The sequence below is a fragment of the Monopterus albus genome, unplaced genomic scaffold (assembly GCF_001952655.1).
Source record: "Monopterus albus unplaced genomic scaffold, M_albus_1.0 scaffold13.1, whole genome shotgun sequence".
Classification (NCBI taxonomy): Eukaryota; Metazoa; Chordata; class Actinopteri; order Synbranchiformes; family Synbranchidae; genus Monopterus; species Monopterus albus.
The window spans coordinates 4,364,482-4,376,973 of record NW_018127893.1 but is presented as its reverse complement, the minus strand read 5'-3'; the positions used below and the strand labels follow the sequence as shown (position 1 = coordinate 4,376,973).

At 42.9% G+C, this 12,492-nt stretch overlaps 1 protein-coding gene across 1 annotated transcript in view; it reads right to left on the bottom strand.

The window, feature by feature from the left end:
- Nucleotides 1-14: 14 nt before the first annotated feature.
- The window catches only part of luzp1 (leucine zipper protein 1), a 28,491-nt gene continuing 16,013 nt past the window's right edge, over nucleotides 15-12,492 (bottom strand). Inside the window, exons 3-5 of the mRNA XM_020590972.1 lie at nucleotides 3,485-3,837; nucleotides 1,071-3,357; nucleotides 15-685 (exon numbers count right to left, since the gene is read on the bottom strand). Of these exons, the coding sequence (XP_020446628.1) occupies nucleotides 15-685; nucleotides 1,071-3,357; nucleotides 3,485-3,616 (3,090 nt within the window). The 5' untranslated portion in view covers nucleotides 3,617-3,837. The remainder of the gene's footprint in view (nucleotides 686-1,070; nucleotides 3,358-3,484; nucleotides 3,838-12,492) is intronic.

The following is a 12,492-nucleotide window of genomic DNA, read 5'->3' as shown; positions in this document are numbered from 1 at the left end:
AACACACAGCGTCATTATGCAGGGATGAAGTAGTACACTCCTTTCATCCAGTGTATTATTCTTTTTTCCTTATACAGTCTACTCATGCTCAGCTCACCAGGGGATGGTTTGGCTCCCTTCTGTAATGCAGCACTGCCACCAGCTCCTGAGCCACTGTTTATCACTTCCTCTGTGTCGAAGGTGGATGCGCGGTAAGCCCTCCATGTTGTCGTTGCTTCTGCCTCATCTTCAGACCCTCCATCTGCGATCATCCTTGCACCCACTCTTCCCTGGCCTGTCTCCTCCACTGACACAGTGCCTCTGTTCTTCCAGGTGCTTCTCATAGTCATATTCTTTATGTCTGGTAAACTATCTTCTTGGGAGTGGTGGCTTTGTCTTTGGCTTCTCAAGCTGGTCACCATGGTAGTGGTACTGCTAGTGCCGCTCTCGAAGCCTGACTCTGTGTCGTTGAGGTCTGAGGACGTGGAGTCCGGGGACTGGAGGCTGAAGTTGTTGCGCTGGAGGGACAGCTGACTGGTAGTGGTTTCCACTCTGGAAGTATTGTGCAGTTTGGACCTTGACAAGGAATCACTGTGGCTGTCCGACCCACAGTCCTGGTGCTGGCCCGTCCGCAAGGTGAGCTCACTCTTAGGGATGGAAATTTCATATGGGATGGAAATCCTGCCATGGTGCTCACTGCTGGGGCCTGTCAATAAACAATATTATGTCAGATATTTTCTAAGAAAAACATTTCATATATGCAACAAAATGACAATAAGACTGACAGGACAGCAATGCAGTGTCCTTCATAATATCAAGCATCTAACCATACTAGAGGTTCTATGGACCACAGTGTTGTTGTAATGACCAAAAACAAATGACCTCAACGTATCTGTTTAATCCTAGTTAGCATTCTAACATATTAAACCAAGATGGCGAACATAATAAACATACTATTAAACATCAGCATGTTGAACTTCTCAATGTGATCATGCTCATGTTAGCATTGAGCTCGAAGCACAAAGATGCCTGTGCAGCCTCACAGAGCTGCTAACATGGGCCTGGTGAAACTATGAATTATTAAAACATACCTATGAGGATGTTACTGGTGGAAGTGTGGCGTTCTTTGACCGGTATGGGCTCACTGGACACACTGCTGCTGCGGCTGCTGGTTCTGGAAGAGCTGGGGTCATTAGGGTAGATGGTTATAGTACTGGTCATTTTACTATTCGAGGTCATGATTGGTTTGGTGGAAATTTTGGGTTTGTCATTGGTAGGCAGAAGTTCTGAAATCATCATTTCCTTCCTGTCAATCTCGACAATAGCAGGCTTAATGACAGCCTTTGATCTCAGTGCCTCACGTGGGCTGCACACTCGCTGGATCTCTATCCCTGATGGAGTATGCGTGGGCCCGTGGTGCCCCCCCTCAGCGAACGGAGTTCTGCTGTGGAGCTCATCATCAAACGAGCTCCTAGAGGAAGAACCCCCTGAATGTGAGTCATGGGTATGTGAGTATTTTGGACGTCTAGAGGTTGCAGTCCTACTGCTCATGTTTGTAGTAGCTGTCTCTGTTACAGGCTCCGGTTCAGAGGGCCTTGAACCGGTAGATTCTGTTTCAGAGGCAGAGGAATGACCCTCTGACCCCTGGTCATTAGGCAGTAGAGGAGTGAAGTGGGCTTTGTAGACTGAGCATGATCCATTGGCTTTGGACAGGGTGGAGGACACAGATGCAGAGGCAGACTCCTGAACCTGGTCTACTAATTCCTGATCTGAGGCAGACACAGTGTCCTTCTCTAGTGCAGAGATACTGCTGACATTGCCGGAGCTTTCAGGGACTACATCAGAACTGTTTGATTCACTATCACTACCTATATACAATTTTGAAAACTTTTCTACTCTGCTCTTTGTCTCCCCATCAGCCTGTTTGTGAGTTGTCCTCAGAGGCTTCTGGTCATTAGCTGCTGGAGGGTAGCGACTAAGAACAGACACCTTTTTATTATCACTAGAAGATGTATTTACAGAGCCGTATGTTGCTCCTCTTGTCTTTTCCTCAGTTCCTCGTCTTGTATCTCTTATTCCATTATCAGATGAAATTGCAGTGGTTGGGGTTTTGGGTATCCTCTTGCTCTTGTGGGCAGGACTGAGAGCTCTCCTCACAGACTTAGGTGAGCTCTCCTCTGAGTGGCTCAACTCTTTGTTCCTCAGTTTAGTCTCTCTCTTGTGCTGAGGAGAGAGCTCCCTGTTCCTGTGTTTGGGGGAGCCTGGCTCCGAGACAGTCGCAGCACTCCTGTATTTAGGCTTCTCTTGTCTGAAACCAGACTTCACAATAATCTCCTCATTCTCAGCTTTGCCATTTTCCAGGACATTAGCAGGGCTGTTGGGGCAAATATTACTGCTTCCAATGCTGTGTTTATCCACATTACTGGTTACATTTCCTCCAATCCCAGCTTTTCCGCTCAGCTGCGTCCTGAGCTGTTCCACCTGCTCACTCAGTTGATGAGCCCGGTTTCTTTCTACCTGGAATTTCTCGTGAAGTTCGCCATTTTTGGACTCCAAGTTCTTCAAATCGTCCTCCACTATCTCTAGTTGTTTGAGGCGATTCTTCAGCCTTTCTACTTCCTGTGTCAGCTCCTTTACTTTGTTGTCCTCCTCCTGGGAACCTTCAAGACCGCTGTTCTTCTCATTCTCAGATTTGTTCACAAGACTGATGTTGTCATCGGGCAACCTGATATAGTCAAGGCTCTTCTCAGCCCTCCTCAGTTTACTTGTGATGAGTGCTGTGGAAGACAGCTCATCTTCAATTCGTGACCGCATAAAACCTCCCTGGCTGGGGTCTGCTGATATTCCAAGGCGATTCTTTTGGTGCTCCAGTTTTTCTGTCAGCTTTAAAATGACCTTCTCATCCTCTTTCTGCTTCTCTAGTAGCCTTTTTCGCTCACTCACAAATTTCTGAGTGAATCCCTTGAGTTTCTCAAGCTCCAAAGCCAAAAGCTGCTCTGCTCTGTCCAGTTTTGACTCAGACCCCTCCATCTCCTTCAAATGGGCTTTGAGAGCCTCCATCTCAGACGAGAGTTTCTTTGTCAAGTTCTTCTCCTCATTGAGGCTCAGGAAGAGCTGGCTGCAGTCAGACTTGCTTTTTCCAAACGCTTCTTCCAGTTTTTCTAGTTCGGCCATCCTTTGTTGTAGGCGTTCAATCTCAGCTTTTAACTTCTTTGTAAGATTTTCCTCCTCTTCCAGTTTCTCTCTGACTGTGCGGCAGAGATCCTCAGCTTTGCGTACCTCCTCATCTTTACCCTGGATTTTCAGGAGACGTTTCCTCAGGGCCTCTACGTCATCAAGCAGGGATGAGTTGCTGCCTTCTGCCTGAATGATCTTGTCCTGTAGAGGAGAGACAGTTTAGCCATTCATTATTAATCTATTCATGTATCGTATTCCTCATCCACCTCAATGCGCTTAATGCCTCTGAAAAGCACACACAAACAATCACAGATCAACCGGTACTGACCTGCAGGTCAAGCAGTTCATCCTCAGACTTCTGCAGTTTGTTGGAGGCTTCTTCCAGTTCATCCAGTCTTCGTGCAAGACTCTGTAGCTTGTGCCGCAGATGGCGATGCGTCATGTCTTTATGATCAGACATGGCTACAAAGTCCTCTGTGTTATAACTGTTGTGTTTGTTTTGATGCTCGGTTTATTTGATCCAGTTTTGGGCGGTCTGCATTTGTGTAGTAGTAATAACAAGTCCTTTACTCTCTTGAGGAAGTACTTTCTTTTGCAGGTCTGTATTGTTTTGTTCTTGTGACTGTCACTTCAAGACTTTGAAGTTCCCTTAGAGTGGTGTTTAGCAGGCAGGTCTTTCACCTGTAGGAGGGAAGGAGGAAACAACACTTAGTCATCATTGATTTGTCAATGACTGTTATTTTCAGTTAAGTGAAGGAAATGGGTTGAGAGTTCAGCTGGTTACACACTGTAGAAGATGAGAACAGTCAGCATGCTGTATGGTTATACACTTCTTTCTAACTGCTGTGACACAAACCATAGGACAGGTTTAAAAGAGGGCAAAGCCCAAAGCATGTAGGCTACTATAAAAACATGCTTGCACACAATTTGGCACATAAATCCTGCACTGGGTATATCTTACAGCAATTACAAATATGATAAGGAATTGGTCCCTAAATCTTTATATCACTAAAGCACCATGCATTTCACCTTGTCCGTCTTGTAAAAGAAATGGCATTGTTTACATATGTGCATATATTTCTGTACAGGCATAAACACACAAACACACACACACTTTGTCGTCTCCCTGCTGTTATAGCCAGCATTGATTTCTGCCTCCCTGCTTCTGCTGACAGAAGCATATCTCAATAACACCAGCCTCCTTCACATAGCCCCATCTACGCACATACACGTCCATCACCATGGCAACCACAACATCACAGGCCCATCACAGCACAACACCACCATCCATGGTCACTTGAGAATGATGTGGTGATAAAATAAAAACAAATTAACTCATATATAAGGCCAAATCAGACATTTCAGAAAATTTCATCTGGGTATGTCAGATGTTGTTGCATAAAATGTGTGTTTGTACAGTCAACAGAATGTGTTAGTTGTTACAGCCAAACCTCTTCAGTCTGCAGGTCTACAGTGGCTATAAGTGATGAGAACAAAGACAATTAGCACATCACAGTCTGCCTGTCAACATGGTTTCTATTAATCTAACAGCATTTGTCTTTCTTACTCATAAATCCTATTGTGCCCCTTCCCCCATCAATCTGACCAGAGGGAATTTATAAATAAATAAATAAAAAAAATCTGAGCGTGGCACCTTAACATCTACACACATCAATTACCGGTCCCCCCCCCCATCACCACGTCTCCTTTATCTTCTCACATACAATGTCACATTCAAAGACTGCCTTTCTAAAGTCTTGTTTAACATAAACCAAGGTCATATGCTTTGAAAGTAAATATGGTGACAATTACTTTATGAGAAAGCGCTATCTGAACACAGAGCATTTAGCCATCGCATTTTCATTATCCTTTACTTTCATAAGGTTCAGTGGTTTGGTAATCTTCACAGTGGAGTACTTCAAGGGAATAAAGAAGACAGACTAAAGAGAGAATGGGGGGAAGACCAAATGTTGGAGAGAAAACTGTTAGCTTAGCTGTGCACAAACACCTTAGATAATAGTCATTTTGTGTTGCCCAGCTGTGGCCTGCTAAATGAATTGTTGGCCGATTTTCTGACGTCTTGAGGTGGTCGCTGTGGTCCAAACCTGTCCTTAATGAGTCTGTTCCAGTGGTGCTTCATCTGAGTTAATAATGACTTTCCTTTAGGTTCAGCTACTCCTGTCCTGGGAGGGCCCCCACCTCTCCTCTCATTCTCCCTTTATTTCTTTGCCAGCTAACCCTACCTCCCTCCCTCATCTCTCTCCTCCATCTCTCTCAGACAAGCAAAGCCAAGTGGCTGTTTTTAAGGAGTAGTGTGTGCAAAGCCACACTGGCAAGGACCTGCCTCTGCCAAACCAATCAACATACCTGATTCACTTACCGCATGGCCGGGGCCTCATTCACTACACTCAGGACAAGGCAGGAGGGAATTAGAAGGATGGTGGGTGAGATGTAAAGGAGAAGAGAAGAAACCAGTTGAAGAAAAGAGAAAAGCAAGAGATGAACACTGTGGAAATGATGGAGAAGAGATTTAGATTATCAGTAAACCCTCAAAAAAAGTGCTCATAACACTGTTTATTATTCACTTTTAAGAGCATGGCATAATAAGCAAAAGGTGTGGAGCTTTTTAGCCTAGAAACGGTCTGAGAAGGGAGGAAAGGGAGGCTTGTTGAGGTATTCTCCACTTGGCTCCAATTTAACTCCCGCTTTCCTTTGTTCTGTGCTTTGACAATTATGAAAAGCCAGGAGGAGGGCAGGAGGTGTAAGGCAGGGAAACTGACCCCTTTCATGCCGACACATTTTAAATGACAGACCAACCAGAGCACTGCCAGTCCCTCACTCTGGCTTGAACGCTCTTAACCAGGCCACCGACAAGTTCTTCTTGGCTTTCTCTCTCTAATGAAGCTCATTCCTAACCAGGACACCGTCTGGGTTTAATGGCCAAGACTCAGAGATTATATCAAAATATTTCAAAAGATTTTGCTTTAATTTGGTCTGACCACGATACAGATCAGGATAAATCCAAATATAATTTCAGGCAGAGGTTCCAGTGATTTTGGTTTCTGAACACAGTCCCCTGATTGTCTGTTGAGGATGGTACACTTGTGTGAATACATCACAATCTGACCTAAATCAAGCATGTATAATTTTAAGGGGACACTGAAAATCACTTAAACCAAGCCCAGGCTGGCTACTCGGAACAACACTGTACAACACTGGCTCTGGCACCTTCCACTTCCTAAAATCTGGACAGGAAGCTCCCTCCTTGACCTTTCATTTCGTTCTGCCCTGCTGCTGCCGTTGTTGCAGATTGGCAGGAAAAGGGTTGATTTGACTGCAAGCAAGTAAAGTTTTGTAAATAAGTCTGTGGTTCTGCAGTTAGAGTGTGAAGATGGAAAGTTAGCGTAGGTGTGAATCAGCTGAAGAGAAGGGCAGAAAGCACAGTACATTTAGATACAATATCAGCAGCTGAGTGAGGGGGAAAAAATAGCCAGGAACATGAGAAATATCACAAGGCCACAGTGTCACTGATGCTGAAGCAAAGCTGGAATACCAATGTAGGCAACCTCTTCAGGACCCAAGACCCTCAGGGGTCCCAGAGGCTGCAGAGTCACTGTGAAGAAATTAGTTTATGGTAATTTAATTAATTGTTCACAAAGACTGAACTCAAGGTATGAGTCAGGTGCACTCAGCAAGAGTACAACAAACAAATTTTTAAAAAGGGGTCTTTACTTTTCTATTACTTTCTTGTTTGTAGGAGGCAGCATAAACACTTCTTTCACTTCAGGTCAGAACTGCTACTGCTATTGCTTCCCTTTGCTGTGGGTGGCACAGGTTGGCATTGTAAAGCTGGTCACATCTACCCCTTGTGGTGAATCTTCAGCATGCTAAATGTGAATTAGTAAGTAGCAAACATGTTCCACTAGGTGCTTCGTATCTAAAAAGAGAAAACAAGCCCACTGAGTGCAAAACCAAGGGGGCTTCATTTTGGCTTTAAAGACGAATACCAAAGGATTTGAAAGCAAAACTTTGTTGAAGAGGTCCATCCACTCTCTGCTTGCATTTTCTCAAACACAAACACCAAGGTTACAATCACACACTATATCATTAGGGCTTTAGCCGCGCTCTTCTTGCCTGCCTGTTGCCTTCAGTACATTCTGTTCTCCCCATAAAAGAAAGAAGGAAAGAAAACCCCCTCTTTTTTGCACTTGACATTAGGTTAGAACTTATGGGTTTAAAGTTCTTCTGCCTCCTAAATGGTAGTTAATAAAGGGCCTGAGTCCAATCAAAATGCCTCGACCACATCTTTATGTAAAGGCGGTTGTTGCCAGTGTGAATATGTGACTAATACTCTGTGTGTGTGTGAGGAGGGACGAGTGCAGTGGATGGATGCTGGCGCAGCAGCAGAAGCCACAAGATGGTGGAGACCTGATGCTTAGACTGAATTTTTCAGTTTTTCCAAGAAAAAGAAAACCGGCATCCCATAATGTTCAGTTTGTCGTTTCCTATGCTGTCATGTTAGTTTTTCTGTTTCTTTTACCCCTTCAGTTTTGCACCACTTCTGGGAAAACAGCAAAGAAATGAAAGGCAGTGTTGCATTTCAGCAGAAAAAGGTTAAGGAACCAAGGTCATGTCACTAGTTCATTAAGGCAAACTAAAGAGATGGGAACGCCTACTCTGCCTCAACTTAAGATACAGGATGAAATGACCACTTACTTAATAAAAAAGGAAGAGAGCTGCACAATAAAAAGTCAGATTTTTAAGTTATTCTCTGGCTAGACCAGGCACAATTAGCATCCAAGTAACTTTATATTGATTCAAAAGGTTCTGATCTACATAACCATGAAGTTTACTCACTCACAATCACAGGCACACTGTCAGAGTATATACACAACGCATAAAACAACTAATTAATTGATCACGATAAAATAGTTCTTGTATGTACTCTAATACATACATATATGAAAACTGCCAGTTGCGAGGAAGATGGACAGTAAAAATCAAACCTAGGAAAAACCTACTGCTCTTCTGTGGTAAAGTAAAACTTTACCACCCTTAGGGCAGCCAGTGAGGTCAAAGGTTATGCTGTGGAAGGTAACAGTTCTCCTTATGACAAACGTTTATGAAAATATCATTTTAAGTTTTAGTTTGAAAGCTTGGCTGAAAAGTAACCATGTTCTGTCCCATCTTAGCCCAGAAACCCAGAGTGTTTTCTAGGTCTCTCCTCCCCACTTCTGGCTACATCAAAAGTCTTCGTGCCGGGGCTTTTAAAAAAAAAAAAAAAAAAAAAAATACGTGCAAGCATGACAAGAGATTGGGAAATATGGGGGAGGGGATGAGAAATGCCAGAGACATGGCAGGGTGACAGGGAAAAGCCAGAAGAGTTGTCAGCTTTGACACCTGTTATGCAAATGTGTGGTGGTTTTAGGTATACAAACACACACGGTCTTTGGCTTTTCTGTTTATGACCCGATTGAAGATGTGATGCCAGACTCGAGGCCCTCCAAGCTCTTCGGTTTTGTTCCTGACCTCTGTGGCAGAACTGTAAATTAGAGCATGTTCTTGGGCATAAAAACAGCACAAGTCACCCTTACTGCAATCAACAAGCAGAGCAGGGGAAAGATATTAGGTGCCCTATTTAAACAGCAGCACCCAAAAATACTGGCCAGTGAGCTGCTCGAGTTCCTAGCTAGTCCTCAGGCAGATCTGCAACCAAGGAGATCTGGAGCAACTTTAAGAATGCCAAAAGCGCAGCAAACGTAGGTCTCCCATCTGAGTGTCAATACTTTCAATTCACAAGTGGATCAAGCATATGGTGCAGAAAAATAAGTTGCTCAAAAATTTCTGACCTCTTCAACACAAGTTAAAAGTGATGTCACTCCATCTTTACTCTAAATTCAAATTTAAATGGATTCATTTCTGAAGTAGGCAACATATCGTCAAAAAGTAAAAATCACTGTAAAGGTGCACAGTTTAAGGAATTTATGAATTTGAATGTATTTGGGGCTCAAAAACACTTGAATGTTTATTTGGCAATACTACTGTTCCTGATGTAAACACATACATTTATGTCCCATGTAACTGACAACTGTCAAGTTTACATAAAAGTATTTCCCAACGCCAACATGACACAGTGTTTTGGGGTCAGAGGTCACTGGCACTGTAAACATGCAAAACACTCTGCACGAGACTCAAGGGCAAACCGTAGTGAGGCCCTGATTAGTAGAGCAGTTGTTTGATACTGCAACGAAGGCAAAGCCACCCGAGCTGAACTACAGTACAAGTAGAATTTGGAAAACGAGACTTGGTTTCTGTAGCTAATGATCAGTACTTTGTCAAAACTCTTCTCTAACTAATAACGTTTACTTAAGGACTTCAGGATTTTAAACGGTCACACTTAGTGAGAAATTAATACAAGTCATGTATCACTAAAGGCCACATGCAGGCATAAAATCTAAAGCTATCATAATGAAAATACTGATTTCACATATAGAAGTATCATTTGTGTACAAACAAAAAACAAGAAGAATAAGCATTTGTCAAGCCTTTTCAGGAATTTCAGAGTTTAAGGGTCAGCAAACTCGAGCTGTGTGTGAGATCTGCTATCTGGCAGAGTGAAACCAAGGGAAGTCCCAGCTGCAAAGTGATAGACAGGAAGACTCCACTGACATGAGCAGACTAAATGACCAACAAAGATAAAGAGAAAGAAAAAAGAATGACAGGGCTCCGAGACAACTTGCAAATCCTAAACAGATAGTCAAGGAGGTACCTTGAGCCTATTTATCACATGGTTTAGGTGATTGTTACGCTTTGAAAGGCAATAAAATACAGAAAAGGATAAACATAATAATACTTACTGACCAATATATATGTCAGTACTGAGACATCTGCAAAAAGCTAATATCAGCTATATCAGCTCATCTGATCTGTCAGATTTAATATTATAAATATTGTAATTGTATTTTTTTTTTAAAACAAAAAAAAAAAAAAAAAAAAAAAAGAAAGAGTAAATTGCACAGGCCAGGCTCTACAAAAACCAAAAAGTAACATGAATGATTTTCATACCATGGTACACCGCTGCAACCCTAAAGCAAAGTTCTGTGTATGATGAACAGCTTAGGAAGGAATGTGTGTTAGTGTTTCATACTGATAAGAGAGCACAAAAACATCACAACAAGATGACACATGTTAAGAATCACAACACAAGGCAACGAACAGTCTGTGTGTCTGCGTGAGTAGGTATGAGTCAGGCTGAGGAAAAAATGAGGCAAGGCAGACAGTGAAGAGTCAAGAGAGCACAATTAAAAATAGAATGTCAGATAAATAATACTGCCTCTTAATTAGCTCCAATACATGATACTGGGTTCACAAGAGCAAAATGATGAGATGACATTTTAACACTATTTTTAAGGAATCTTCAATGATGAAATATATGACTGGAAAAATAGTCTTTTACTCAACTGAAGTCACAAAAACAATGCAGGTGCATTTTTAAATGTTTTAACTAATCACCCTGTAATGAACGTCAAAATTCTACTTTGCACTGTGCAGCACTGTAAAAGGTTTTGGTACAAACTCAACTGGCTGGCTTCTCTCCTGTATGATTCCACACGAGCCTCTTCAGACCCTATAACTGTGAGGTATGAAGGACACATGGGCATCTAACTTCTACCTGAAGCTGCAGTATAACCTTCTGTGCCATTTTCACCCACACTGAACCAGGTGGTAACATCATCTGGCAAAGGCGCTGTGCTGACCGATCACATACGAGGGACAACCAGGACATGGAGGCCTACGGGAAAAAGAGTTTTGTTTACCTTGTTTGCATGATCATTTGCTGCTATTCACTGTCAAATATGGGCCACAATTAAGGCACCATAACAACATGCCATGCATTTTTCTTAGTACTGGATGTTAAACTGTGTTTGTTTTTTTTTAATCCATCAGTGCCAGCACACTGGTGGGTAGAATTGGTGCTAAGGTAGAGTAGGCTACATTAGCCGCATAGCTAACCAAAACACAATGGAATCTCACAGGAAGCCACTCACAGACTCATCACAACGTGGCCGCATAATGACTACAACATCCCCAACACACATTTTAACATCACAGGATCTCATGACAAGTGATTGTCAAACCCATAATTTGAATCTAGTGAATCTAAATCCACATTTTGACCAAAAATGACATTTTCAATTATTTAAATTCTAAAAAAAATGGAGCATTGTACACCCTTGGTAGCTTTCTAGCTTTACTAGAAACCTGACTTTAGACTGCACTCATACTCACAGTTAGAGACATTTACAAAAAGTAATACTTCATTTACAGTTAGAACAGAGCCACATGCAGTGTCTGCAGCACCTGCAGAATCACTGGCAGAGAGCGTCTTCATACACACCAAACAAAATATGAGAAATGTCACTATGTGCAGGTGCACACTGTGCACAGACGCATTACAGGCTTATCACAGAGTAGCGACATGAGATTTATAGCCAAAACGCTACCTGACATCCGTTCTTTGTATATTCATCCCAGAGGGACTGGGTTAAGAGTGTAAAGGAACTAACCATAAATGAAGGAAAGGTCTGTAGAAATAAGGGACAGCAGAGGGTTCATGAAGTAAACTTTGCCATTTCCTCCTGTAAATGTCAAGAACAGCAGCACTATCACAGTATTTTCTCTTTCCTCACATATTCCATTTCTTTCCTCTTTAACATTTGTCACTGTCATGCCCATTTATGTGACCTTTAACTGTCATCCCCAACCCACCACTTCTGCATTCTTTCACTTTCATTCCCTTGACCTTCATCCTCATTCCCCTGCTGCCCTGCTGCATTTACATATCCTGTCCACTGTACCTAAGAGAAGAGAAGATGGCAGCTGAACATCAAACTCTCTGCAATGATGGATAATGCATTTTACCAGGCTGACTCTGTGAGAGCTGATGACAACCACTCACAAACACTGTCAATTGATAGACACATCAGTAGCTCTCAACACACAGCCCCTTCCAGCAAGTCTGGCTGCTTGACATCCTGCTCATTCACTGCTTTCCCATCTTGCACAGAGTATGCACGCACACGCACACACACACACACTAACTTGGCTGGCAGCAGTTGGCAGTGCTTCATCAGCCTGAGTCTTGGCATTAGCTGCCTGCTGCGGCTGAACGGAGACCTCAGTGGCTCTCTGAGGGGAGAGAAAGAGAGTGCTGGAGCTCAGACGAAGCAAATGCGCAGAGCAAAATGTGTGTGATAATGCAATGTAAGCAAAGTATGAGAGAGGAAAAAAACAGACAAGGAGGAGAGAGACAGAGACTCCACAGAATGCAGAGCA